The sequence below is a fragment of the Phacochoerus africanus genome, chromosome 3, assembly GCF_016906955.1.
Source record: "Phacochoerus africanus isolate WHEZ1 chromosome 3, ROS_Pafr_v1, whole genome shotgun sequence".
NCBI lineage: Eukaryota > Metazoa > Chordata > Mammalia > Artiodactyla > Suidae > Phacochoerus > Phacochoerus africanus.
Genome location: NC_062546.1, coordinates 113,233,304 through 113,248,700, shown reverse-complemented (window position 1 = coordinate 113,248,700; position 15,397 = coordinate 113,233,304). Strand labels below are relative to the sequence as shown.

Here is a 15,397-nt window from a genome sequence, read left to right as displayed (position 1 = left end):
CTATTTTTAGAAGTGGCAAATTTGGTTAGATGTCATCATGTGTTCTATGAATCCATAGGTCTATGCCCTCAAAATAAGGCCACAGACTATGAGAAGAAGAAGAGAATTGAGGGAGCAGCTGCCCAGACTCTCAACTGGCTGGCTGATGATAGACTTGGGCCCAGAGCCCAGTCTCTGGAACTTCCAGTCCAGGGTACTTCCCACAGGTACAGTCTCTGGCCCTGGGATGAAGCAAGGGATCTTGAGGACCTGACATCAAAATAGGTCTCAGATTTCTTCTTGCAGTGACTGCAGCCTTACACCGTTTTCTGCTCCATAGAACCTTATCGCACCTCCTGAAACTCAAAGATCTTTGATCAGGACAGCGGCATCGATCTCCACTGCCATTCATTCAATCAACCAACATTTATTGGAGGGGCAAGCCCAGCAGCTTTAAGGATATAAAGCTGCCAGTGTCCAAGTGTGGTGGATGGAGTGGTGGGGGTGGGGGACACAATGACATTGCTCATTCCAATGCAGTGTGCACCGGGTCCTGGGGATGGTCCAACACTGACAGCAGAGAAGGTAATTTACCCCTTCCCCCCACCTGTCTTCTTTGGCAACCATAAGATCATTTTCTGAGTCTGTGAGCTGTTTCTGTTTTGTAAATAAGTTCATTGTATCCTTTTTTTTTTTTTTTTCCTTTTTAGGGCTGCACCCAATGGCATTGGAAGTTCCCAGGCTAGGGGTGGAATCAGAGCTGCCACTGCCAGCCTATACCACAGTCACTGCAATGCCTGATCCGAGTCTTGTCTGCCACCTACACCACAGCTCACAGCAACGCTGGATCCTTAACCCACTGAGCGAGGCCAGGGATCGAACCCACAGCCTCATGGTTCCTGGTAAGATTCGTTTCTGCTGCACCACAACGGGAACTCCTGTACTATGTCGTCTTTATTCATTCCTCTGTTGATGGATATCGAAGTTGCTTGCAGGTCTTGGCTGTTGTGAATAGTGCTGCAATGAACACTGAGGTGCATGTAATTTTGGATTAACATATATGTATGTATATATATATATATATATATATATAATAGACAATCAACAAGGGCTGACTGAATAGCATAAGGAAATCTACTCGATACTGTATAATAACCTATATGGAAAAAGAATATGAAAGAGAATAGATATATGTATATGTATAACTGAATCACTTTGCTGTATACCTGAAACTAACACAACAGTGTAAGCCAAATATACTCCAGTATGAAATATAAATTAATTTTTAAAAAGACAAAAAAAAAGAAACTAAAGGGATCCTTTGCTTTGTTCCTTCCCCCTCCCCCAAGGGTTTCTTTCCTGGGCGAGACCCCAAATCTGATGGGCTGGGGTTGGCACAGAAAGACCCCTAGAGGGGTTTGTGTCCCAGATACTCCAGATAAGTCATCAACTTCTAGCCTCCAACACCCTTGAAAATTCGCAATCTCTTACCCCAAAACCAGATGTGGTTCAGAATTCTGACTTTTTTTCAGACTTTGGAAAGATAAGACTGCATAATATACATTTTACGATGGCAAACCCCCAGTGGGCTGGGGGAGCACCTTGTAAACAAACATAGAAACCCTTTCTGCTGTGAAATGTAAGAATATGCACACATTACCTGGGGTCATTTTAAGTCAGGTCTTGCTGCCGAGTGAGTTACTAAATGCTTCTGGTTTTCAGAGTGTGAGAGTTTGGAAATATGGGCAGGAGTTGGTGGACCTGTGAAATCCTGGCTTTTTGGATCAAGTGACTTAAGTTCACAGGGTCACTGTACTCAGTGTGGGGGAGCCTGGATTTGGCCACGACTTCACCAGCTGCAAAGCCTGTGATGTCTCTACAGCATATTCTGGGATACTTGCCTTGTCCGCCACCCAGTGCAAAAGGAGTCAAGGGCAGTCCCGGCTGACCCTCAGCCGCCCCAGTAATGCAGAGACTTTTTGGAAGGACGAGTTTTCTTTCTGAAACAGCAATGCCTCCATCTGCTGGACATACCTGAGAATGACACCTGACCCACATGGAGAGCCTAGTTTATTGTCCTGGTGGTGGCCTCTGTAAAGGGCAGCCGAATTCTCTTTTCCTCTGTAACTGAGCAAATCATATTTCAGAGACCAGAAAGCTGCTACTAAATTACCTCTACATAATCCACTCTTCAAAACAACAACAGTAATGAAATCTCTTTCAGCCAACTGCCAGAAATCCTCTTCGTCGGTACCTCTCAGAACATCTTCCAAAACATGAACCCTCTTTCTTCAAATTTTTCAGTGGTTCCCATTGATTACAGAAGCGACTCCATAGGCCTTCTTCTTCTTCTTCTTCTTTTTTTTTTTAACTACACCTGCCTCTCTAGCCGTTCCCCATCCCATACACTCCCTGTTTTTACAGGGCCCTTATCTTACCTGTATCTTCTTCTTCAGTCTTTTTTTTTTTGGAGGGGGGGTCTTTTTAGGGCCGCATCCACAGCATGTGGAAGTTCCCAGCCTACGCCACAGCCACAGCAATGATAGATCTGAGCCTCATCTGCAACCTGCACTGCAGCTTATGGCAATATCAGACCTTTAACCTATGGAATGAGGCCCGGGATCAAACCCTCATCCTCATGGATACTAGTCAGGTTCATTACTGCTGAGCCACAATGGGAACTGTATCTTCTGTCATAGCACCTGGAACTCCCTGCTACATTGCTTAGCTTGCCTGTTTCCTCTGCTACACTCATAGCTCCTGCACCTTTCAGGCTACCTGGAATAGAGCAGGAGTTTGAAGGATGAAAAATGAGAGTGAATTTATTGCCTTAGCTTAAAACACCCCAAAATTTGTTCATCAATTAAATGCACATGTAGCAATCATTGTCAAGCTCCTAGAGCTTAGTGTAATTCTACTTTTAAAATCCTTTTGGAGTTCTCCCTGTGGTGCATTGGAATAAAAATCCAATTGCAGAGGCTCAGGTCATTGCAGAGGCTCGGGTTCGATCCCTGGCCTGGTACAGTGGGTTACAGGATCTGGCATTGCCACAGCTGAGGTTCACATCCAGCCCCTAACTGGAAACTTCCATATGCCCCAGGTGGGGCCTAAAGAGAAAAAAAAAATGATAGGCTCTCTAAATTTCAGAATATAAATGCATGTCAATTACTTTCAAGTTCAGGTACCAAAGTCAAACTAGAACAGAAAAAATATCACCTAGGTCAGTTTCGCCTCACTAACCAGATAAAAATAATATGTAATTAGTACATCAACTCAACATCTTAAAATTGTTACCCTCAGCCTATTATGTATACGATATAATTTTTTTTTTTTTTGGCTACAGCCATGGCATGTAGAAGTTCCCAGGCCAGGGATCGAATTCATGCCAACACTCTTCCATGACAACACCAGATCCTTAACCCACTGAGCCACAAGGGAACTCCCTACTGTATAATTTTTGTAAATGAAGGAGACCTCTAAAACATTTGAAATTATCTAACCTGATGAATTGGCATGAAACCTTTTTTCTTATAATCTTGTGTACACTATTAATTTGGTTATTATTCACCTTCCTTTAATAAATAGAACAGAGGAGATGTTCTAATTCCCTGTTTGTGGACAAATTTTCCAGTTAGAACTGTGAAAACCACTGAGTTTTATTGCAGGGGTCCATGAGGATCCCAAGTTTCATTGCATTTGATAGTTCACAGACAAGCCACCTACCAGGCCATCAGCAACAACTGAATCAGGATCGCCTTGCACCTCCTGTACCCCCAACTCAGCATCTCCAAGAATCACAATGAGGAATCTTCCTGCTTCATTTCTGGGGGGCTGAGGAGGCAGTTGTAGTGGGAACTGGATCCCATTTGTGATAGCCAATTCCTGCACTTCCATCATGGAAAGACCTAGAACTGGAGAGGGCCAGGAAAATCATCAATTCCCCTCCCTGCCATGCAGCACATGCCCTACACTGTGGGTAGAGGTGTGCACGTGGGGAAGGCTGGCCCCAGGCAGGACTCTATGAACCCACAGGACATTTTCACTGCCATCTTTATCAATTATTATTATTTTTGTCTTTTTTTGCCCCCTCCCACAGCAATGGAAGTTTCCAGGCCAGTGGCAATGCCAGATCCTTAACCTGCTGCACCATCAGGGAACTCTGTTATTATTTTCCAGTTAGAAGAGGGAGAAGAAAAACAAACAAACAAACCAGTCAAGGAGTTCCTGCTGTGGCACAACAGGGTGGATGGCGTCTCTGCAGTGCCAGGACATGGGTTCAATCCCCAGCCAGTCACAGTGGATTAAAGGATCCAGCATTGCCACAGCTATGATGTGGGTCACAACTGCGGCTGGCATCTGAGCCCTGGCCCAGGAACTCCATATGCCAAAAAAGAAAAAAAACAAACAAGACAAACAGCCAAGAGGGATGTGGGTGTGTATATTTCTTGGAATCCAGAGGTTGGGGGTGGGGGTGGGGAGTGATCCATCAAAAATGTTTCTAGTACAAAAGCTGGCAAAACAAATCTCTCTCTCTCTCTTTTTTTTTTTTTTTTTAAATCTGAACTGTGTAACAGGAGAAATTCTCTCACAAGGGGAGAGTATTCCTGAGCCAAGTTTAGGCCGAGGAAAAATTTTCCAGCTTGTGAGGAACGAAGCTGACGTTACATTAAGGAGGAAAAAAAATAGTGCTGGAGGAAAAGAGGAAGGGGGGAAAAGGCACCAGGCTTCAAACAGAGGAGCTTTAAATTCCAGATGGGACCGCAGATCAGAGCGCTAGGAGGCTGCAGCGATTTCTCCGTGGGGCTCCCAGACCCAGTGGACATTTCCTGTTCTGCCCCTGGACGTTCAAGCCAAAACTTTACAAAACATCCTTTTCCCTAGAACCAAGTGTTTGGTTCGGAGACCCACCCCTCCCCACGTCGGTGATCTCAGAGCCTGCCCTCCCCTTCCTTTCTCGGAACCGCTCCCTGATCAGGGGCGTCAGCTTCCCAGCAGAGGTGATGGAGCCACTGTAGCAGGTGGTGCCAATGGGAGAGAGGAGACCGGGGGACCACCGCCTACGAGGTAGGAACGGGGGCTGCGTGTTCTTGGGTTGTCTGACATTTACTGAGCAAAGCGGAGCCCTTGACCTTTAAGCCTCGGGCTGGGGGCGTTTTCTTGACGATGGGACTGTGCTGTGGGTGAGTGGACGCCAGGGACGTCAGGCATTTCTTTCCTCACTTTCTTTCCAATTTAACTTTAATTCTTGGGTCTCTGGAAGCACTACCTCTTGTTTGCCTTCTGGTGTAGAAGTGTTAGGGTAGAATTCTGGGAATTCCCTGACTTCTTTGTTTCTTTTTCTTTTTCCTTTTCTTTTGGTGGGCAAGGAGTCAAGGAGCATTTGTAAATACCTTCAGCTCTGAATAGCTTCAGAGAGAAGTGATCTAAATGGATGCAGAAGGAAAGGACATTTTCACCTTGGTGAGCTGTGGTCCAGCTGTTTCCCAGGACCTGTGTCCTGCCCACCAAACTCCGTCCTCCTCCCCGCATCATGGGAATACACACCTTGAGCTGTTTCTCAGGTGTGGGGATGTGGCAGACTGGACCTCAATGCTACGCCTTTATGGGCAGAGCCCAGGTGCCCTTGGAGACATCCACGTCTGTGGCGGAGCTAACTGGTCAACCCTGAAGGCTGCATGTGGCCCTTGCCATCATTAGGGACATGCCCCAGCAGTTCGTCCCTGAGAGGCTAGCCTTGGCAGCACCTACTGACATTGAACTGATACAGAGAACGCAGCATGGCTTCTGCGCAAGTACTCAGATTTTTATCACAAACGAAGTATTTCAAATGCCCCTTCTCTGAACTCCAGTGGTCCTTCTCTAGAGCACACATTTTGCTCCTTATGCACCTATCACCTTGCTGTACTGTTCTCTAAAAAGCTAAACAAATGAGAGAATGGATGGGACACATGAGTCGTAATCTATTTCTTGGTGATCTTAAGATAGCAACTGACTCTTACTGAGCACAGACTCTGTGCCGGGCACCATTCTAAATGTGGTGGGTATTATCATCATCATCCCCATTTTACAGATGGGGAAACTGAGGCTGGAGACACACCTAATAAATGCAGAGGAGGGATCTGTACTGAGGCCAGGCTGCCCTGCTCCGAAACCAAGGTGGGGGTTTGACTCTTGGTCCCCATATTCTCCAGCTGCGTGACTTCAGACAAGGTGAATGTCCTCAGCCCGTTTCCTCATCTGTCAAATGAGACAATAATAACCCCAGCTCACAGACGTGTTGTAAGAGATAAATGAATTTTAAAAGATTATTTTACTGAAGCAGGTGAACAATGTTGACAGATCTTCCCAGCCCTGGCAGTGTGTAGTACAAATGTGGAGCTGAAAACCCTCAGGGTTCTGTAGGAAGTAGCCATAGTGCCATGTCAGGGTTTGTGCCTTAACAAGGGACATTAGCATTCACATACCAGCTGGCAGCTGTAGCTGCCAGCTCGGTTGACTCTAAGCTCCTTCAGGGCTGGGTTCCTCTCATATACAGGTTCTGCAATCATGGATTTGACCAACTTTGGACCAATAAAATAAAGCAAAATAAAATAAAATTCCAGAAATTTCCAAAAAGCAAAACTTGAATTTGCCCTGCAATTATTGACATAGCATTTACATTTGTATTTACAACTATTCACATGTATTAGCTTTTATAAGTCATCGAGAGATGATTTAAAGTATAAGAGAGGATGTGTGTTGGTTCTGGGCGGATACTATGTCATTTTATATAAGGGACTTGAATGTAGGTAGGTTTTGGTGTCTCCTGGACCTCCTGGAACAAATCCTCCATGCCCAGGGAAACTCAGGGACCACTTTGTTTCTCTTAAAAACGAGATATTTCTCAGAGTTCCCTAGTGGCTGAGTTGGTTAAGGATCTGGTATTGTCACTGCTGTGGCTCTGGTTACTGCCATAGCATGGGTTCGATCCCTGGCCCTGGAACTTCTGCATGCCAAGGCTGCAGCCAAAAAAGGAAAAAAAAAAAAGAAAAAAAGAAAAATGTTTCTCGAACTGTGCTCTAAGTCCCTCCTTGCTCTTCAGATGTAGGATCCCCCTTGGGGAGGAGGTCAACAAGGGGCCCCGTGGATGCTCCCGCAGCCTCCTCTTCCCGCTCCCAACAAGGCATCTCTATCTTTACCTGACTGACTTATTGGGGTGCCCCGTTAAAAGGAAGATTTGAAAACCACATTCAGAATGACTAATGGGGAGCAGGTGATGTGTCCAGGCTGAAAACAACTGTTTACAGAGTGGGGTTGATTTTTCTAGCTCGGCCCTGTCTAGGCTCTCCCTTGGCCCTCCCTTAGTCTCCTACTTAATGAGCTTCTCCTGCCCTGGAGAACCCACAGGAGGCATGTGCCAGGTGGGCTCAGGAGGTGAGCTCTTCCATCTCAGGCAACCCATCCTTGGGGACAGGGACAGACAAGTGGCAGGGCCCCAGAGAGCTTCTGTTCCAACCTGGACTCTCTCTCCCTCTTTTTTTAAAATTTTTTTTTAATGTTTGTATACATACATACATACATACATACATACATGTAATCTTTATTGTGGTGTAATTTACATACTATACAATTCATGTAAAGTACTCAATTCGTTGGTTTTTAGTTTATATACAGAATTGAGCAACCATCACCACAGTCCATCCTAGAACATTTTCATCACTCCAAAAAGAAACCCTATACTCATTTGGAATTATTTCCCATCCCTACCCCTAACACCCCCAGCAACTGCTAGTGTACTTGCCTAGTCAAGTCAGGACATTTCATGTAAATAGAATCATACATTATGTATTCCTTTATGACTGGTTTCTTTCGCTTAATGTTCTCAAGGTTATCTATGTTTAGTTTATCAGTACTTCACTTGTTTTCATTGCTCAATATTCTATTAATATTAATGGAATGGAATAATAAGATTCCATTGTATGGATATGGTATGGATATACCATAAAATGCCACGTTGTATTTATCCATTTATCAGTTGATGAAAATTTGGATTGCTTCCACTTTACAGCTCTTATGAATAACATTACTATGAACATTCACGTACAAATTTTTGTGTGAACACCTTTTTTCTACTCCCTTGGGTATATGTATATCTAGGAGTGGGGTTGCTGGGCCACTGGCCTCTCTCTGAGTCTTTTCAGAACGTGCCCTTCTTGGAGTTCCCATTGTGGCACAGCAGAAACAAATCTGGCTAGTATCCATGAGGATGCGGGTTTGATTCCTGGCCCCGCTCAGTGGTTTAAGGATCTGGGTTTGCCGTGAGCTGTGGTGTAAGTTGCAGATCCAGCTCTGATCCTGTGTCGCTGTGGCTGTGATGCAGGCCATCGGCTGCAGCTCCAGTTCAGCTCCTAGCCTGGGAACTTCCATATGCTGCAGGTGTGGCCCTAAAAAGAAAAAGAAGAAAGAAAGAAAAAGAAAGGAAGAAAGGAAGGAAGGAAGGAAGGAAGGAAGGAAGGAAGGAAGGAAGGAAGGAAGGAAGGAAGGAAGGAAGGAAGAAAGAAAGAAAAAAGAAAGAAAGAAAGAAGGAAAGAAAGGGCCCTTCTCAATTCTCTCATAGTTGGGGACTGCGAGATCCATCATCAGTATTATTGATCAGCCTTCATGACAACAGCTACTTATTGAGCCAGGCATTGTGCTGAGTGATGGGCCCGAGTCATCCCAAGGAAGTCCCCGTAAGGCAGTTTCCCCACTCTGCTGATGAGCAGTCTAAAGGTAAAGATGTGACATGACTTGACCAAGGGAAGCCAGCCTGCTAGTGAGGCAGGTGGGATCTGAGCCCTGCCCCCTAAGTCTCAGCCACTCGGCCTTGAATATATATATATATATATATATGGCTCATGCCTTCCAAGTTTTACTTTTTATTTTTTTAAGGGCCACACCCATGGCAAATGGAAGTTCTCAGGTTAGGGGGTCAAGTCAAAGCTACAGCTACTGTCCTATGCCACAGCCACAGCAACACAAGATTCTTAACCCACTGAGTGAAGCCAGGGATCAAACCTGTATCCACATGGATGTTCATCAGGCTGAGCCACAATGGGAACTCCAGCCTCGAATATTTTTTGTGGCCTCATTTGGCAGAGGTATGAGGGATGTTGTTATGAGTGTGCTTCTCTTGTATTTTTGGCAAAGGATGCCCCTGAGACTAGGCTGGGGGGAACAGGACAGAACGTTCCATGGAGGAAGGATGCTGTTGTGAACAAGTAGAGTCAGGATTCTTGTCCAAGCTCTGTCCCCAGGAAACCTCATGTCTCCTTTCAGAGGTGATATGGTTTAGTGGGAAAAAGCCAGCTCTGCAGCCAGACTCCCTGGGTTCAGATTCCAGCTCTGCCACATATCACCTAGATCATGGCAAATTTTGGTATTTTGGCAAATTACCAAAATAATGATATTCTATGTAGAGGGACGATGGTAAACAGTACATATGTCATGAAGATATGATAAAATGACTTGGTCGGCATAAGGCACTTAGTGCTGTGTCTGGCACATAGTAAGCACTCAGTATGTATGGTATTACATGTAAAAGAGGTTGGAGTAACCTTAGGTAAGGCAGTTGGGTGGCAGGCTGGAAATAGGAAGTAACTAGCATTGGGAGTTCCCACTGTGGCTAAGTGGGTTAATGATCCCGCTTGTCTCTGCAGCGGCGTGGGTTCAGTCCCCAGCCTGGCACAGTGGGTTAAGAATCTAGTGGCCTAGGTCGAAGCTGCAGCTCGGATTTGATCCTTGGCCTGGGAACTTCCATATGCTGTGGTGCAGCCAAAAAAAAGGACACCAACAATTTGTGCTGTGAGCTGGGGCAGGAGGCGGTTGGGCCTGGACCTCAGCCAGAAAGCACCCAGGGTCCCTGAGAGACAGCTTAGGGCCTATGAGAAAGAGCTTATGTTCTCCTATAAGTTCAAAAAAAAAAGCTGAAACATCTGGTCTTTAGGATTGGCCTTGCCAAATTGAATCCTTTGATTAAATAAGTATAACTTAACTGTCTTTGTAGTTATGGAAATTAGTCCCACCTCTGACCTATTGTTATTTCAAAAAAAAAAAAAACTTGCTTGTAAATGCCATTGGCTGAACCACTTGTATTTTTGGAAGGCTGACTTTAAGATTTCAAGCTAAGATATGAAATTTAAGAGCTAAATATAGCTGATAAAAAAAAAAAACAGTAAGAAGAAGATCATGACTTACAAGAGAATTTTATGGCTTTTTCAAGGCACAAACCTGTGAGCACAGCCTAAGACTAGATTATGTCCAAGTCAATTATTTTATTTTATTTTTTGGCCAAGCTGGCAGCATGCAGAAGGTCCCAGACTAGGGATCAAACTCACGCCACAGCAGTGACAATGCCAGATCCTTAATCACTAGGCCACCAGGGAACTCCAAGGTCAATGTTTTGAAAGTAGTGTGCGTCAGTTTGCCAAGCTTTACTAGAAGTAAAAGCAGGCAAGAAAGGAACTAATGACTGCCATTTTTCGAGCACTTACTATGTGTTGGGCATTGTGCCACATGCTTCATACGAGATCTCGCTTGTTTAATCCTCAGTCTGCCTATCAGTTGAGGACGGTTGACCCTTGAATAACACAGGTTTGAAGTGCATGGATCCACTTATGCGAGGACTTCTTTCTTTCTTTCTTTTTTTTGGCTGCCCTGTAGCATGTGGAGTTCCTGGTTCATGGATCAGATCCAAGCTGAAGTTGCAACATACAGCACAACTGCAGCAATGCTGGATGCTTTAACCCACTGTGCCAGGCCAGGGATCGAACCTGCCTCCTGGTGCTGCAGAGACAATGCCGAACCCATTGCGCCACAGTGGGAACTCCATGGGCTTTTTTCAGTGAACACACACAGTGCTGCCTGGTCTGTGGTTGGTTGAATCCATGGATGCAGAATCTCACATATGGAGGCCTGACCATGCAGAGGGTTGTGACCCCTAATCCCCTGTATTATTCAAGGGTCAACTGTACTACTGTCATCCCCAGATTACAAATATGGATAACAGGGCTTAGAGAAGGAAGCAATATGCAAAAAACCCACAGCTGCTGAGTGCTGGGGTAGGGATTCTAACTCAGGGATGTGTGAGTTGGGTCTGGGTGCTGACATGTTACCTTACGGTAAATGTCATCCTCCCCGATCTAAGTTCCTTTTCTGCTCCAGGAGGGCTGTATTTGTACCAGGATGCAAGAACTCACAAGCCTCTTAGGCATTTGGAGAGCAGGGGTCAGCGGATGCAAAGGGCGCCCTGGTGGGAAAGGCACAGTCAGGCGGCCAGGCCTGGGAAGCAGGTTGTCTTAAACTTTTTCCAGCTGCTCCCAGCGGCCCGCTGTCTCAAGGGATTTGCCCTGGCTTTTCTGCAGAGATTTCAGTCACTCTGACAAGACAGAGGGGGTCTCACCCCCACCCCCAACTCAGCCCCCTCTGCACCTAATCCAGTGTTCCATATCAAAAACGAATCCCCTTTTGGGCTGTCCATCTGAAATGATACACCTCTGACTTGAACCCAGCCTAAATCCAGACTGGGACCTGAACCCACAGTTTTGTTGTTATTGTTGTTGTTGTTGTTTTCTTTTTAGGGCCACACCTACAGCATTATGGAAGTTCTGGGGCTAGGGGTCAAATTGGAGCTGCAGCTGTAGGCCTGTGCTACAGCCATAGCCGCACCAGATCTTAGCTGTGTCTTTGATCTGTGCCACAGCTCATGGCAACACTGGATCCTTAACCCACTGAGTGAGGCCAGGGGTCAAACCTGCATCTCATGGATACTAGTCAGGTTTGCTACTGCTAAGGCACAATGGGAACTCCCAAACCCAAAGTTTTTTTTTTTTTTAATTAGAATCACTCACTTCGTATCTGTACTGAGGCTCAGGTGCTTTGTGTCTCAGAGCAGAAGGAATTTGGCAGGAGACAAAGTGATAGGCAAGAAATAGATTTATTGGGAATTCCCATCATGGCTCAGCAGAAACTAATCTGACTAGCATCCATGAGGACACAGGTTCGATCCCTGGTTAAGGATCCGGCATTGCCATGAGCTATGGTATAGGTCGCAGATGCGGCTCAGATCTGGCATTGCTGTGACTGTGGTGTAGACCAGCAGCTACAGTTCCGATTTGCTCCCTAGCCTGGGAACCTCCATATGCCATGGGTGCGGCCCTAAAAAAAGACAACCCACCATAAAAAAAAACACCCCAAATCAAAACAAAGCAAACAAACAAACAAATAGATTTATTAAGAAGGGACACTTGTGAGGGATACAAGTGGGCAGACGAGGAGGCTCTGCCTTGAAAATTAGGTGGGCTACAGTTTTATCATCCAAACAAAGTGGAGAGGGGAAAAGAATGCCTTCTTCCTCAATCCTCGAGCAGACATCAGGTTTACATAGCAGCTCCTCCTTCTTTTTGGGTAGGAGAGTATTTGACCCTGTGAGGTCAAACTAGGACTGTCATGGTACTTCCTCAAATCAGCAGAAGGGTGGTGACATCTGCTAAAATATGTTGAATCATCTCAGGTTTCCGTAGAATGAGGGTCTTCTACTTTGGAATGTCATCTTTCCCTTAAATTCTTGTTCTTGGTCCTAAGGATCATTATTTTGCTGAACTTGAATTCAAGCTTCATTTTATCTTTCACTTAATGCCCTGAGGCATATCTCATTATCTCATGCTTTAACTTATGGTTTTATAGTTAAGCAAGCCTGCTTCATTCCACAACATTTTGGTGGCTTTCTTCTTTCTCTCTCTCCTTTTCTTTCTTTTTCTTTCTTTCTTTCTTTCTTTCTTTCTTTCTTTCTTTCTTTCTTTCTTTCTTTCTTTCTTTCTTTCTTTCTTTCTTTCTGTCTTCTTTCTTTCTTTCTTTCTTTCTTTCTTTCTTTCTTTCCTTCTTTCCTTCTTTCTTTCTTTCTTTTTCTTTCTTCCTTTCTTTCTTCCTTTCTTCCTTCCTTCCTTCCTTCCTTCCTTCCTTCCTTCCTTCCTTCCTGTCTGTCTTTCTGTCTTGTCTTTTTAGGGCTGCATGCTTGGCGTATGGCATATGGAGTGTGGAAGTTCCCAGGCTAGGTGTCGAACCGGAGCTGTAGCCACAGCCACAGCAATGCCAAATCCAAGGCGCATCTGTGACCTACACCACAGCTCATGTCAACGGTGGATCCTTAACCCACTGAGCAGGACGAGGGATTGAACCTGTGTCCTCATGGATGCTAGTCACATCTATTTCCACTGAGCTACAATAGGAACTCTGTGATGGCTTTCCCGAGCTATTATTACCTCACAGTGGTCTCTTAAAGTCCCCTGGAATTCCCTCTCTCTCTATGGTCCCCTACTGGGACTTCTACCACTACCTATGTAACTTCTACCACTATCCTATTCATCCCTATCACCTCCACCCCTCAATTTACCAGTGCTTGACTTACAGCAAACCGTTGGAGAGTGAGGCATGAATGAATTGGTACATGGGAGCATCTCTTGTGGGAGAATCGGATTTCACTGTGGCAGCGAATAGGGGAGCACTTTGGAAGAGGGAGACTCCCCACGCCCCCCTCCCCAGCTCCCCAGTTGGTACCCGCTCCAGTCTGGAGAGACAAGCTCCTTTCTGAGGCTTTGGGATCCACATCGCAAGCTTTTCATGTGTTACTTGATAGAGAAGCTGCTTATCTGAATTCTCCAAACCCTTAGAGCACTGACTCCACCTGGACAGCTCCAGGCAGGGGCCCAGAGTATGTGATATCTTTCTCTATCTCTCTCTGTCTCTCTCTCTCCATCCTTTTCTCTTTCCTAGCACCTCCTCTTCCACTCACCTTCTAAGACTCCCTTTCTTTCTTTATCTCTAGTAAGGCCGTCAGGCCCTTAATTCACTGAACAGCTGTAATGCAGACATGGCTCATGTGTGGGCATGTTCACAATAAGAACGGATGGGGGGCAGGGGTGCTGGGGACGAGAGCTGGAGACAAGATAACAGCAGAATTTAGGAATCAGTGAGCAGGGTGAGGAGGGTTTTAAAGGAGATAAGACCTTCATAAACAATAAACCAGGACTCACATGGGGCCATCAGTGCTTACGGAGGGTCCCAGGTTAATGACAGCAGTGGGATTAGAGGGAAAGGAGGAAATCTGTTGTATCTCCTAGGTCCCCTAAGATATATGGGGGTGGGGACGGGAAGTGACACCTTCTGTACTTTCAGCCCTGGGGGGCTCCTTAGCCTCACCCTCTATTTTTAAAAGGAGGTTCCGAAGAGACAGAAGCAGACAGGAGGAGTTGGAAAAAGCAGACACAATACCGAACAAAATATCCCAAAGGCAGCGGCGGAAGGCTTGGTGTAGGTTCCTTGGTCCACGTGGGGCTCTCCTGGACCCTTGGAACTTTCCATAGTTTGATTTTCTGGCTAATTATTACCAGCTGCGTGGTTGCTGGCAGCCACCTCTGTGTTGGGCCTACCAGCCTGGTTCCGGGCCAGCCTGAGGGCTGCACCAGCTGCCGTCAGGGGCTGGGGCCTCTCGAGATTACTGCCGGAACCAGCAGGCAGCCCTTGACTGCTGGCCCGCCCACTGGCTGAATGACTGGCCTCTCTGCTGCCTCCTGGCCTTTCGCTGCAGGTTGTCTGGAGCTCTGTCTGGTTTTCTGTCCTCACAGTTTCTTGTCCAGCATCCCTGAGTGAGCTCCTTCCTTGAGGTGGCTCGGTGGCCTGCATGCGCTGCCCATTCCTGCACAGATGAAGGTGGCGGGGGCGGGGGGGGGGGGGAGGGGGAGGGGGCTTCACAGAAAAGAGGCCTGTGCAGGTGTTAGTAAATAAACAGCTGTCAGGGCTCGAGGCACAGATCTGCCTCAGCCCAGTGAGGTATTCGGGTGGCTTCTGCAACCACGAACCTTAGGACTAAAAGGGATATTGGAGACTTTCTGGTACAGACCCTTCATTTTACAGATAAGGAGACCCATTCCTAGAGAAGCAGTGACTTGACCAAGGTCACAGAGCTTGGGTCCACAAAACCAGTCTGCCATGTGGGTGGTCTGGAGGGAGTTTACCATTTCATGGGTGCTGGATATTCCATTTGCCCCTAAATCCCATCCCCACCCTCCTCCACTCTCCTCTGTGTCCAAGAGGATGACCTGAATGGCTCCCTTGCATTTGGCTCCTAGTTTAGGTTCTGCCGGTGGAGGCCACAGGCAGGAGGGCAGAGGGAGGGAAGAGTGACATGAAAGCATTTATCCCCCTTGCTCCTTTCCTGCTGTGTTGCCTGGGCTGGTTGGGTCCCCTGACTGAAGGCTACACTCCTGCCACATGGCCCTCTCCACATAGCTCTGTCCCTTTGACCCCTTAGGCCGAGGACAGCATCGTCTCAGTCATACAGCCCCTGGGAACTGCAGTGTCTCTTGTCTCCAAACTCTACTCAAATTTATGTAAAGAGTTCCTT

The 15,397-nt window shown here is 46.3% G+C and overlaps 1 protein-coding gene across 8 annotated transcripts in view; it reads left to right on the top strand.

Moving 5' to 3' along the window:
- The first annotated feature begins 4,736 nt into the window (after positions 1-4,736).
- Positions 4,737-15,397, top strand: part of TACC1 (transforming acidic coiled-coil containing protein 1) — a 109,267-nt gene continuing 98,606 nt past the window's right edge. For 2 of the 8 annotated variants that reach the window (XM_047772435.1, XM_047772429.1), the window contains exon 1: positions 4,746-5,043. In XM_047772435.1, coding sequence (XP_047628391.1) covers positions 5,007-5,043 — 37 coding nt within the window. In that variant the 5' untranslated portion in view covers positions 4,746-5,006. Of the gene's footprint in view, positions 5,044-15,397 lie in introns of all 8 variants that reach the window. The other 6 variants (XM_047772424.1, XM_047772433.1, XM_047772428.1 and 3 more) reach the window with 6 other exon arrangements.